Source organism: Propithecus coquereli, unplaced genomic scaffold (genome assembly GCF_000956105.1).
Source record: "Propithecus coquereli isolate 6110/MARCELLA unplaced genomic scaffold, Pcoq_1.0 Scaffold56, whole genome shotgun sequence".
NCBI lineage: Eukaryota > Metazoa > Chordata > Mammalia > Primates > Indriidae > Propithecus > Propithecus coquereli.
Genome location: NW_012151507.1, coordinates 7967485 through 7978673, shown reverse-complemented (window position 1 = coordinate 7978673; position 11189 = coordinate 7967485). Strand labels below are relative to the sequence as shown.

Genomic DNA, 11189 nt, shown 5'->3' with positions numbered 1-11189 from the left:
CCAGAGCAGCATTATTCACAACAGCCAAAAGGTAGAAGCAAAGCAAGTGTCCATCCACAGATGAATAGAGAAGCAAAATGTAGTAAAGCCATACAATGGAGTATTATTCAGCCATAAAAAAGAATGAAATACTGACACATGCTGCCATATGGATGAATCCTAAAGCCAGACATAAAAGGACAAATACCGCATGATTCCATTTAGATGAGCTACCTGGAGCAAACTCACAGGGACAGAAAGTGGAATGGTGACAGCCAGGGGAGGAGAGGAAGGGGGAAGGGGAAGTTATTGCTTAATGGTACAGAGTTTCAGTTTGGGAAGACAAAAAATTTCTGGAGATGGATGGTGGTGATGGTTGTACAACAATGTGAACATAATATCTATGAACTGAACGGTTAAAATGTCTGAGATAGTAAATTCTATGTTATATATCATACCACAATTTTTTTTAAATTAAATTTTTTTTCTAATACTGTTTAAAGATGTGTTCGGAAGTTTCTAGATAGTTGAACATGTGGAGGTTCCTGGAGAGTGGTGTGCCAAGGAAGGGCATGGAAGCTCCATACCCCTTCCCACATACCTTGCCCTGTGCATCTCTTCCAACTGGCTGTTCATCTGTGTCCTTTATAATATCCTTTATAATAAACCAGTAAAGAGGCAGCAGGGCTGCACCAGCATGAACTTCCCCACTGCCACAAGAGCTCTGGATCCTAGGCTGCCTCTTTGTCCACTAGTGCTTTGCCGTCTTTGACGAGGCCAACAACCAGGTCGGCCTGGGCTCCTGTGCCCTAAGCCTGAGTCTTTCCAGCCACTTCCCAGGAAGATATAGCCCAAGTCCTGTACCCGCTCTAGATGTATATAATTCTCCTAACTGTTCTTCCTATGGGATTGTGGAGGTGGATTCCTGGCTCCGTTCCCTGTCATACCAATAATATAGAACAAAAACACAACCTACAAAAGAGAGACAGAGAGAGAGAGAGATGCTTTCAGAACTAGGTTTTCAGAAAGGAGGTAAAAGGCCACAGAGCACAGAGCTGGCTGACCCATTTCATTAGCTGATTACCGACGATGGCCCTTGATTGTGGGGAAGGAGAGAAGGGTATCACATGGGCTTGAGTTAGAAATGCATGCCTGCCTGATACTGGTCTAGGACTTTCCTGCCATTATCATTACAGAATGAGGTTATGTTGTCTTTTCCTGCCAGCTGGCCTCAGTCAGTCCCTCCCCAGTCCATTAGACATGTTCCAATAATCTTGAACCTCTAAGGCAGGGGTCTAATGCCTTAGAGGCATTATATATTGCATTAATTATTGCATTATATATTGCAATGTAATAATAATAGAAATAAAGTGCACAATAAATGTAATGCACTTGAATCATCCCCAAACCATCATCCCCCCTACCCTGCCCGGTCCCGTGGAAAAATTGTCTTCCCCCATGAAAACGATCCCTGGTGCCAAAAAGGCTGGGGACTGCTGCTAAAGAAAGGAGCTTGAATTCAGCTCTCCTTCCTCCCAGAAGGCTCCTGTGCAACCATACAGATGTAAATTGCACTTGGGTATGTCCTCACTCCTCCCACCAGCACATCTAAGACACAGGTACTTGCCAGGCTAATACATATCCCTTGATACTCTTCTACCGGCATTGCAGGTGGCTGGTACTCGCCTTACATTTATAAAAGAAAAGGGGCCCCTCAAAGTGTTCATTGCCGAGGAAGGACAGCTGCTGTGAAGATAACCTGAAAAGTTAGTTTCCTGTACTCCAGACTGAAAACAGCGGTTTTAAATGGCAATTCCCCCCTCCCCAACAAGACGAACAAAATGTTAAGGCCCTTTTCACGTAAAACCCCAATGCAGACATGTATAAAAAATACAGACATATAAATGGACTATCTTTATCGTTGCCACCATCATCATTATCATCACCACCACCATTATAGTGGAAAGAAGAGATGTGCAAGCTCTACAGGAGGCGATGACTGAGAAGGAGGTGTCGGTAATAATTCCTGGGTTTCTGGCAAGTAGTGTCCTAAACTGAGTGGCGGATACAGGAGGAGCATGTTGAGCGGGACAGACAAGGACACGAGGGTACAGAAATTCGTGCTGATGAACTGGTCCGTGGGGCGGAAGGAAAGGAGGTGGGTAGGACGCAGGTAGTTTAAGAGGGTGTGTAAAAATAACGGGAGTAGGGCCCCTAACGAGGAGCGCCCCGTAAGCCTTCAGTACCAACACCTGGTCCCGCGCTTTGTGATTTGCCCAAATTCTGTGAAATATCGCGAGAGTTCACATCCCCTAACTAACCCCTCCTTCCTGTGTGCTGCGAACGCGCCCGCGGCCCCGCCCCCAGTGGCCCAGGCCCCGCCCCTCACGTGTGTCTGGATTCGGCAGTGTCAATAAAGTTGCAGCGTTTGGGCGCTTGCGGCGGACAAGATGGCGGCCTCCATGCTGGGCTCGCTGCTGCGGACGTTCCGGCAGGTCAGGCCCGCGCCTTTATTCCCATCCGTATCCCTCACCCCTGAGTCGTGTAACCCGCGGTCCCCCACGACTCTGCCGCCTGTGGCGCCCCGTGCAGACCAACCCCAGGGGTTTTCCCTCTGCTCACTTCCCCTCCTCCAGCTTGCCTCGGGGCGGGTCTGAGCCGCAGATGTAAGTGTGGTTTTCGCGAGCTTGTGACTGGCATTGAAAGATGCGAGACTGACTCCGATTTATAAGGTAGTGTGAGTAGAGAAGAGACTTCATCGTTAAGAGATGAGAACCGTGCAAAGGAGACCGAAAGGAGCTGTCGGCGAGGGAGGAGGAGAACCGAGAGAGTGCGATGGCCCGGCAGCAAGGGACGACAGAATTTGGAGGAGCGAGGAGTGGGCAGCTCTGCTCGAAGTGGACCGGACAATCAGAAAGACGGGCTGAGACCTGGCTGTAGGGTTTAGCAGTGTGAAGGCTGTTGGGACCTTGACGGCGGGATGGGGTCGAAACTGTGCCAGAGAGAATAGGAGGAAAGAAACTGGAAACTAGACCAGCCTTTGAGGGAGTTTTGCTATAAAGGGGAGCAAAAAAATGGCTAAGTAAATGGGGAGGGAAGTGGATTAAGAGTGAGTTGTTTTCTTTTGGCGTGGCAGAAGTAACAACACGATTGTGTATTAAAGGGAGAGATCCTGTAGAGTGGAAAAAATTGGTGATAGAGGAGAGAGGGAAGAGTTCCTGGAACTATACCTTTGTGCAGGCAAGAGGCAAAGGGGTCTTGTGCATGAAGTTTGGCTTTAGGGACATGGACGGTTCATCTGAAGCAGTGTTGTCCAAAAGAAACCTAGTGCGAACCACGTATGTAACTTAAAATTTTTCCAGTAGGCACATTAAAAAAAGTAATAAGCTGGTGAAACTAATTTTAATATGATATTCTGATTAAGCAGATATATCCAAAATATTGTTATTTTAACATGTAATCAGTAAACAATGACTTATGAGATATTCACTTTTTTCTTTTTTTCATACTAGAGTTTCAAAATCCAATTTGTATCCTACATTTAAAGCACATCTCAGTTTGGTTACTAAATTTTCCACCATTAAAATGGAAAATGTAGTTCTACCAAAACAATAACATTGTATAATGTTTACATTGCTTTGGTTTTAAATTTTAATTAAAATTAAGAATTACATTCCCTAATTGCAATAGTTTGATTACAAGGGCTTACTAGCCACATGTGGTTACTATATTGGACGGAGTGAATTTCTAACAGGAGGGAATGCAGAGCATATGATTCAGCTGGTGAGAGGCCAGGTGTGGTAGTGGGAGTTGACGGAAATGCTCTTCTGACTGCTTCTAATTTTATAGTTGAGGAGAATGTGGAGTCAGCTGAGTGTGAGGATGTGGGAGCAGGTGTCATGGTTTTAAGGAAAGGGAGACCATGTAAAATAGTTGGGAATGGACAGGAAGAATAGTTGGGAGAATTTGGAGTAAGTATGGAGAAGTGAGAGATGGCCAGGAAGTTGAGAGTGTATTCAAGAGAATATTGTATTTATAAACCATGGAATTCAGGCTGGGTGTGAGAGAAAGACAGGAAATCAAAAGCTGAGAGATGGTAAAAAGATGATATAATCAGTGGATTGAAAGTCCCAGAGGTGTTGTCATTGGGGAATTAGAAGGAGCAAGCTGGAAAGAAGTGATAGAGAATAAGATACACAAAACTGAGATAATAGAGGGGTTGTGTTTCTTGGTACTGAAAGACCTAGGGCATGGAAGTGAATCGTTAGAGAAGAGTGGAGAACAGAAATCATTAAAGAAGGGGAGTTCAGAGATCAGAGTGATCAGGGTATGATTTCGTGTGTATTGAAATCACTAGGAATTAAGACAGGAAGAATATTGGAGAGAGTGACAGTGAGCCAGGATCCAAAATCACGGAAAAATGACAGGGCTATGGTAGATGGCTGCAACAGTGAGAGGCGGTGGGAGGTAAGCCCAGTGGCATGAGAGCCAAAGCCAGAGGTTTCAGGAAGGAAGGAGGTCCAGAAGCTGCAGTGAAGAGCAAGGAGAACACCTGTCTACCCTACCTCCAGACCCAGTCCTGGAGAAAAGAGCCACAGGGGAAGCTGTCAGGAGGGATTCAAGATTAGACCACAAGGTGAAGGAGATGTTAAGTTGAGGATTTAGAAGATTTTGATGATGATAGACCATGAATCGAGAGGGCCCGGTGGAAAAGTTTTAGGAGGTGAAGAGGGGTAAGAGATGGGGGCAGGATAGGGTGTGTGTGTACAGAGCAGACTAGAATGCAATCTTAATAAAGCACTGTTACAAGCTGATGAGGAAATACAGTAGAAATGTAGGCAAAGGAGATAAAAACATTCACAGAAGAAATAATATAGACCAATACATATTTTGTTTTAAAAGTATTACTTTTTGTAGTCATAAAGGTGTTCAAAATAGAATGAAAGATCACTTTAAAAAATAAATAGGAACCTTTAAGGAGACAGTAAAGAAGGTGATTAGGCGTAGTTTGAAAAAGAATTCAGAGAAGAAATGTTTAATCTTGTATTATAAATCCCCTTAACTTTTTCATAGGTGAAAGCGAACTTCACATGGCCCCTCGCGTGAATTGTTTCTTTCAGTCAGAATGATTTCTCCCTGGTCTTAAGAATATATCTTGCACTTTTCTGTGTTTTGTTTGCACAAACTGTATCTTCTCTTCCCTCTCCTGCCCCCCAGCTATGTCAAAAGTCTGTCAATCTTTCAAAGCCTTGCTTTAGCCCCCCTCCCCATGGTAAATATTTCCAGCCATGGTTACCACAGTATTCACTGGACTCAGTCATGCGCCAAATCAATATTTAAATTCTATTAATATTCCTGCTTGTCTTTTTTCTAAAAGGTGATTGTGGAATCATTATATTTCCCCATAGGACTTTAGTAATGTGAGCGTCAAAAGCGCTCAGTTTATCTTTTGTTAATAGATTGAAAAAATGTTGACTTTCTATTTAGTATTCTTATTTTCAGTTTTATATTCTGCTATTTGTATATTTCTTCTATAAACATCAGTTATAGGAAGCCATCATTAATTTGCATATCTGCAACTTAATTAACATGTGATATTTCCTCTGGTTTGAGGGAGACTTAAATTTCTAGTGATCTAGACTTCCTTTGCCTGTGTTGTCAGTCAGAACTATTATCACCGTGAAAATCTATGACAATAAAGAATGTACTGTCTTATTACTGGACAGCTAGTGCTAAGAAATATCAGGTCAGTGATAATTTCAAAGTACCCTTTGACCCAGCAATTCTGCTTCCAAGGATGTATCCTGCAGACATACAGGAATACATATGAAATGATTTATATAAGACATTATTTATTGCAGCATTGTTGTAATGATAGTGAGGTTGAGTCTAGCTGTCCACCAGTTGGTCATAGGTTAAATACATTATGATGCTTCCAAACAGTGGAATATTATGCAATCTAAGGAAAATGAAGAAGCTTCTTTCATATGGTTATGGAAAGATCTCTGAGAGATATTGTTAGGTGAGAAAAAGGGGGCGAATGAAACGTGAGAGGCAGATTGTGTTTGTATAGATAAAAATCTCTGGAAGGATATACAAGAAACTGGTAACTGGATACCTGTGGGTTTGGGGGGCGGTCACTGGGCAGGCGAAGAATGAGATGGGAGGGAAACTTTTCACTGTATGTTCTTTTATACTTTTTTATTTTTGAACCATGTGACTGTTGGCCTGAGTAAAGGTCAAACAGAATTATGTCAGAAATTTCTGGAAATCTTTCACCCTTCAACACGTATGTTATTGGCATTATGTTTGACTTAATGTACATCCATAATAGTTATTTATTCTGAATTAGGAAGCCCATTTTAAATTGCTAAAGTGATCCAAAACAACTTTAGAGAAAATGCTAGGTCATAAATAGTGACTGAAAGAGGATCGCAGGGTTGGGGACACTCACAGAGCCTAGGCCTGACTGCCCTTTACAAATTCCTTGTCTCTGTCTCGTAGATGGTTCCTTCATCAGCTTCAGGCCAAGTTCGAGGTTACTACGTAGACTGGAGAATGTTGCGTGATGTGAAGAGACGAAAAATGGCCTATGAATATGCAGATCAGAGGCTACGCATCAATTCGCTCCGGAAGAATACAATCTTGCCAAAAATTCTTCAGGTTAGTTAATTAAGATGAGTCCTTCTACCAGGAGATCATTAACTCACGTCAGATCACTTTTGATGTTTGTTGTGAATTAGTATCAATATAATTTCTGGAGAATAAGATGAAATACTCCACGTCAATATAAGCAGATAGCCTTGAAACTGATTTTGATAAGTTTCAGATTAAAGACAACTATTGGCTCCTAACTAGCCTTTCAACCATTTCACTGTGTGATCCTTAAAAGTACTGGTGAATGGTGGCCACACAGAAATTGGGCAGTTATTTTCACCTAAAGTCTCTCCCCCACTTCATCCCAAACTTTCAACTTTCAAGGCGTTGGGAGGCTCTGCTGATTCAGGGAGCCATGTGCCTAGCACGTGGCGTGTTTCCCTCCCAGGCCTATTGCTAGCCTGTCTTCCCGAACTCCCTTAACCACCTCTGTGTGCTGAGGTGCCTTTCCAGTTGGGCTCACCTTCTTGTCATGCTGCTCAGGTTGAGTAAGAGGATGTCAACCCTGCTTGGCTTCCTCAAGCATAAGGTCCTACACCTAAGTGGTGACACAGAATATCTGCAAGAGGCTTGTCAGAGAGTATAAATCAAACTCAAGGCCACTCAACTTACCAAGAGCTCACATTTTTAAAAAATAGTATTTATAGAAGTTGGCAGAATGATATACATCCTATTTATTACTATGGATTCTTTTAAGTCTTCTCTGGATTCAGCTAGATGAGCAGAAAACTGAGGGCCCTGGACCGCTCTGTTATGGCTTTTGCTGGAACGGCGTTAAGCTATCTGCCTACACTTAGGGAGTAGTAAGTGGCCCCTCAGAAACTCAGCTCAAGACGTTGTTGATCACAGAAGCGGAGAGTAGAATGGTTGGTACCAGGAGCTGGGAGACGGGGACAGGGGGCCGGGGAGGAATGGGGAGATGTTGGTCAAAGGGTATAAACTTTTAGTTATGAGATGAATAAATTCTGGAGATCGCAAGTACAGCATGGTGACTATAGTCAACAGTACTGCGTTGTGTACTTGAAATTTGCTAAGAGAGCAGATCTGAAGTGTTCTCACCATACGCGCTGCGGTAATTATGTGAGGGGAGGGGTGTTAGCCTGATTGTGGTCATCATTTCACGGTGTATACGTACATCGAACGTGACACTGTACACCTTAAACTATACAAATTTATCTGTCAGTTATACCTCGAGCAAAGGTGGGAGCGGGGGTTACTGAGTACATTGTTTATGAGGACCTCCCTGCCACCGGAAGAGGTGTCTTTGGTGTCAGCACCAGCAGTAGCTGTGCGGAGTCCGATGGTGGAGACCGACCTGGCTCTGTTGCCTGCCGCGTAGCTTACAAGTCAGATTCTGCGTCCCCTCACAGCACCCCTGCAGGCTTTCGCAGCGTGACTTCCGCGCCCTGAGGCTTTTCCCTTTTCTACTCTCATTTCTCTTTGCCGCCATTCCTCCTTGGAGCTGCCTTGAATCTCTTTGGGAATGAGCAGGGATGCGTGTAAATAAATAAATTGTGGCCATTCTCGAAGGTCTGCCTCCATGAGACGTTGCTTCAATCTTCCAGCCCAGTCATTTTTTCTCTCCATTTCCTTCTACAGCACTTATCTGCAGCTCGTTGACTTAATCATGCTGATTTATGTAGTGCTCTAAGTATTGCGTGATGGCAACACATGCATAAGCTTTCAGTTTACATCGCTTTAGTGGCTTTCATGTGCATTCTCTCATCTAATTTGTGTCCGTTTAACGTGTTAGAGTGATTGTTTTGCTTCCGTCACAGTCTCGCACAGGGTCAATCGTGCTTGTCAGCACACTAGTCAGGTTAAAGTGAATATTACAAACACACACCTTAACTCACAGTTAAGCACATGCACGAGAATAAATCTGAACCGACAAAACCTTAGCCCAAGCTGCTGCTTCTCTTCCCTCTATCACTTTGCCCTTGCCAGATTCATTCTTTACATTGCAAATGAATTTTCAATCTCATCGGGTCACTGCCCTTTACTTCTCCAGCAGTCAGAAGCTAATTTACCACACACTTCGAGGGTTTGTGTGATCCTGCTCTTCCCCCTCGCCAGTCTCATCTCAATCCACATTCCCTCCTACTCGGTAGGTAGCCCAGAGATTTCAGACTTTTGTGATTCAAAAATTATACAAGGAGACAGAAATACATTCACATGTTTCCAGATGACTTAAGTAAGAATGTACGTAGCAGCACTCTTCATAGTAGCTCAAACTGGAAACTAGCCACATGACCATCAGTTGTAGAGTGGATGAATGAATTACAGTATACTCGTGCAATGAAAATTGCCACCAGTGAGAATGAGCAAATTACAGGTGCAACAATATTGGGTGAATCTCACAATATATTGTTCAATTAAAGAAGCCAAACAGAAATGAATAAATAGAGTGCATACTCTAAGGTTACATCTATATACAATTCACAACAGGAAAAACTCATCCCTGGTGTTAGTCATTAGGTAAGCTGGTAGCAGAGCATTCGTGACTGCAAGGAGGCCCAGGTAGGGCCTGGGGTGCTGATAACGTTCCCTTCCATAATCTCATGCTGGTTACACAGGTATATTCTGTTTGTGAGAATTTACTGAGCTTCATCCTTACGGTTTGTGGAGTCTTATGATTCTGTTTTAAGTTTCGATATTTAAAAATCACATTGGGAGGATGTCAGACATTTCTGGTAGCTTTCTGGTCTGTTTCTACTTGGAAGTTAAGGTTCAGTACTGTGTCCAGGGTTCTTTGGCTAAACTCTGAGTTCATGGATGAATCTAGCCTTTTCTTTTCCTCTAAGCATTGACTTAAGCATCTAGAATAAATAAATGCATGTGATCTGTGTGATAATGTGATCTCCCTTAGGAAGTGGCCGATGAAGAAATTGCTGCCCTTCCACGGGATAGCTGTCCCGTTAGAATCAGAAACCGGTGTGTCATGACATCCCGTCCACGTGGTGTAAAGCGGCGCTGGAGGCTTAGTCGTATCGTCTTCCGTCATTTAGCCGACCACGGGCAACTTTCTGGGGTCCAGCGAGCAATATGGTAAATCAGCTCCAGAACCTACTGAGCTTGCAGGGAAGCCAGTTCTGGCAAGAAGAGACTTTTCTAATAGACAAAATCCTACTCTTTATAGGGGCCTAGTATAGTTGTCTAGTCTACCTGATGCTGTCTATAGTTAAATTGCTTCTAAATTTTAAATGAAGAGATGTGGATGTTTCATTCTCTCAGTGAATTATCCTTCCTATTGGATTTAACAGATTAAACATACTGTTCCCATACATGGCGCAAAGAGTAGAACAATAAAAAATATTTTCTGTGAAAATATTACCTGAATGCCTTTCTTTTCCTTCACACCTGTTCCTCCACATTTAATCTTTTAGTAACATGTAAGGGTTTCTCAGGGGTCGTGGGGTTTTTTTGTTGTTGTTGAGTTTTTTTTGAAACAGTCTTGTTCTGTCACCAGGCTAGAGTACAGTGGTGTCGTCATAGCTCGCTACAACCTCCAACTCCTGGGCTCAATGCATCCTCCCACCTCAGCCTCCTGAGTAGCTGGGACTACAGGCGCACACCATGTCGCTGGCTAATTTTTTTATTTTTTGTGGAGATGGGGTCTCACTGTATTGCTCAGGTTGGTCTTGAACTCCTATTCTCAAGTGATCCTCCCGCCTTGGCTTCCCAAAGTGCTAGGATTACAGCCGTGAGCCACAGCACCTAGCGAGTTTACATTTTTTAAGAACATTATTTCATAAAGCAGTACTATAGATAATCCAACTAATTGACACGTAGCTTATCTGTGGCAATTTATAGTCTGGGCTCGCTTTCTTGACCTGCAGAGCTCACATTACTATTAGTTTATTGTTAGAGAAACAGTAGGTTGGAAGGCAAAACTCATGTTCTGGATTATCTAATTAATGCTCAACTTCTTTCTGTGATGGCTGAACAGAAGAACCACTAAGAGTTTTCTTGTTCCATCTGTAAGGGCCTTTAGAACTAAATATACCTCTTTAAGCCCCTGCAAATCTATCCAAAGAAAAGTTTTGTTGGAGTAGTACACATTCCCTGTATTCGCGTTTGTTTAATCTGTAACAGAAATGAGTAAAGGTAGCAACAGGTGGTCTCGTGCAGTAACTCAACAGCGTGATCAGCCCAGTGATAAAAATATACGTAGCACTATGGAAGCACCTACTTAACATCAGGAGAATGTTCCTAGAGAACTTAAAGCAGGAGGCAAGAGATGAGAACTGTGAAAAGTGGGAACAAAAGGCAAAGAAGCAAAGGCACAGAGAAGATAATCGAACAGTGAAACTGCAATCACGCCAGTGTATCAGAAATAGGAAACACAAGACAAGGGCCATACCGTAATCTCACAAACCGTGTGATGGAGTTAAGACTTCATTTAAATACCAGATATTAGAGTTTAAGCAAAGGAAGGATAACCAGTTTGCGAACTAAGGTAGTGGTATTAGTAAAGGAGAAGGGAGGACAGATTTTGAAGGTATTATTTAGGAAAGAAAATTGGGCAAGACTGATTACATCTGTATTCTCTT

General features: G+C 43.0%; 1 protein-coding gene across 1 annotated transcript; it reads left to right on the top strand.

Annotated features, from left to right (window-relative positions):
* Window positions 1-2288: 2288 nt before the first annotated feature.
* Window positions 2289-9862, top strand: MRPS14 (mitochondrial ribosomal protein S14). The gene is made up of 3 exons (XM_012657760.1): window positions 2289-2474; window positions 6484-6642; window positions 9506-9862. Exons 1-3 carry the CDS (start codon window positions 2430-2432, stop codon window positions 9686-9688), a joined length of 387 nt encoding a protein of 128 aa, XP_012513214.1. The 5' UTR covers window positions 2289-2429; the 3' UTR covers window positions 9689-9862.
* Window positions 9863-11189: the final 1327 nt, after the last annotated feature.

Bases quoted from the DNA above. Each gene is read 5' to 3' on its own strand.
- MRPS14 (XM_012657760.1), top strand. From the start codon at position 2,430: ATGGCGGCCTCCATGCTGGGCTCGCTGCTGCGGACGTTCCGGCAG. The intron at 2,475-6,483 runs GTCAGGCCCGCG...TCTGTCTCGTAG, and splicing joins TGCTGCGGACGTTCCGGCAG to ATGGTTCCTTCATCAGCTTC. The intron at 6,643-9,505 runs GTTAGTTAATTA...GATCTCCCTTAG, and splicing joins TCTTGCCAAAAATTCTTCAG to GAAGTGGCCGATGAAGAAAT.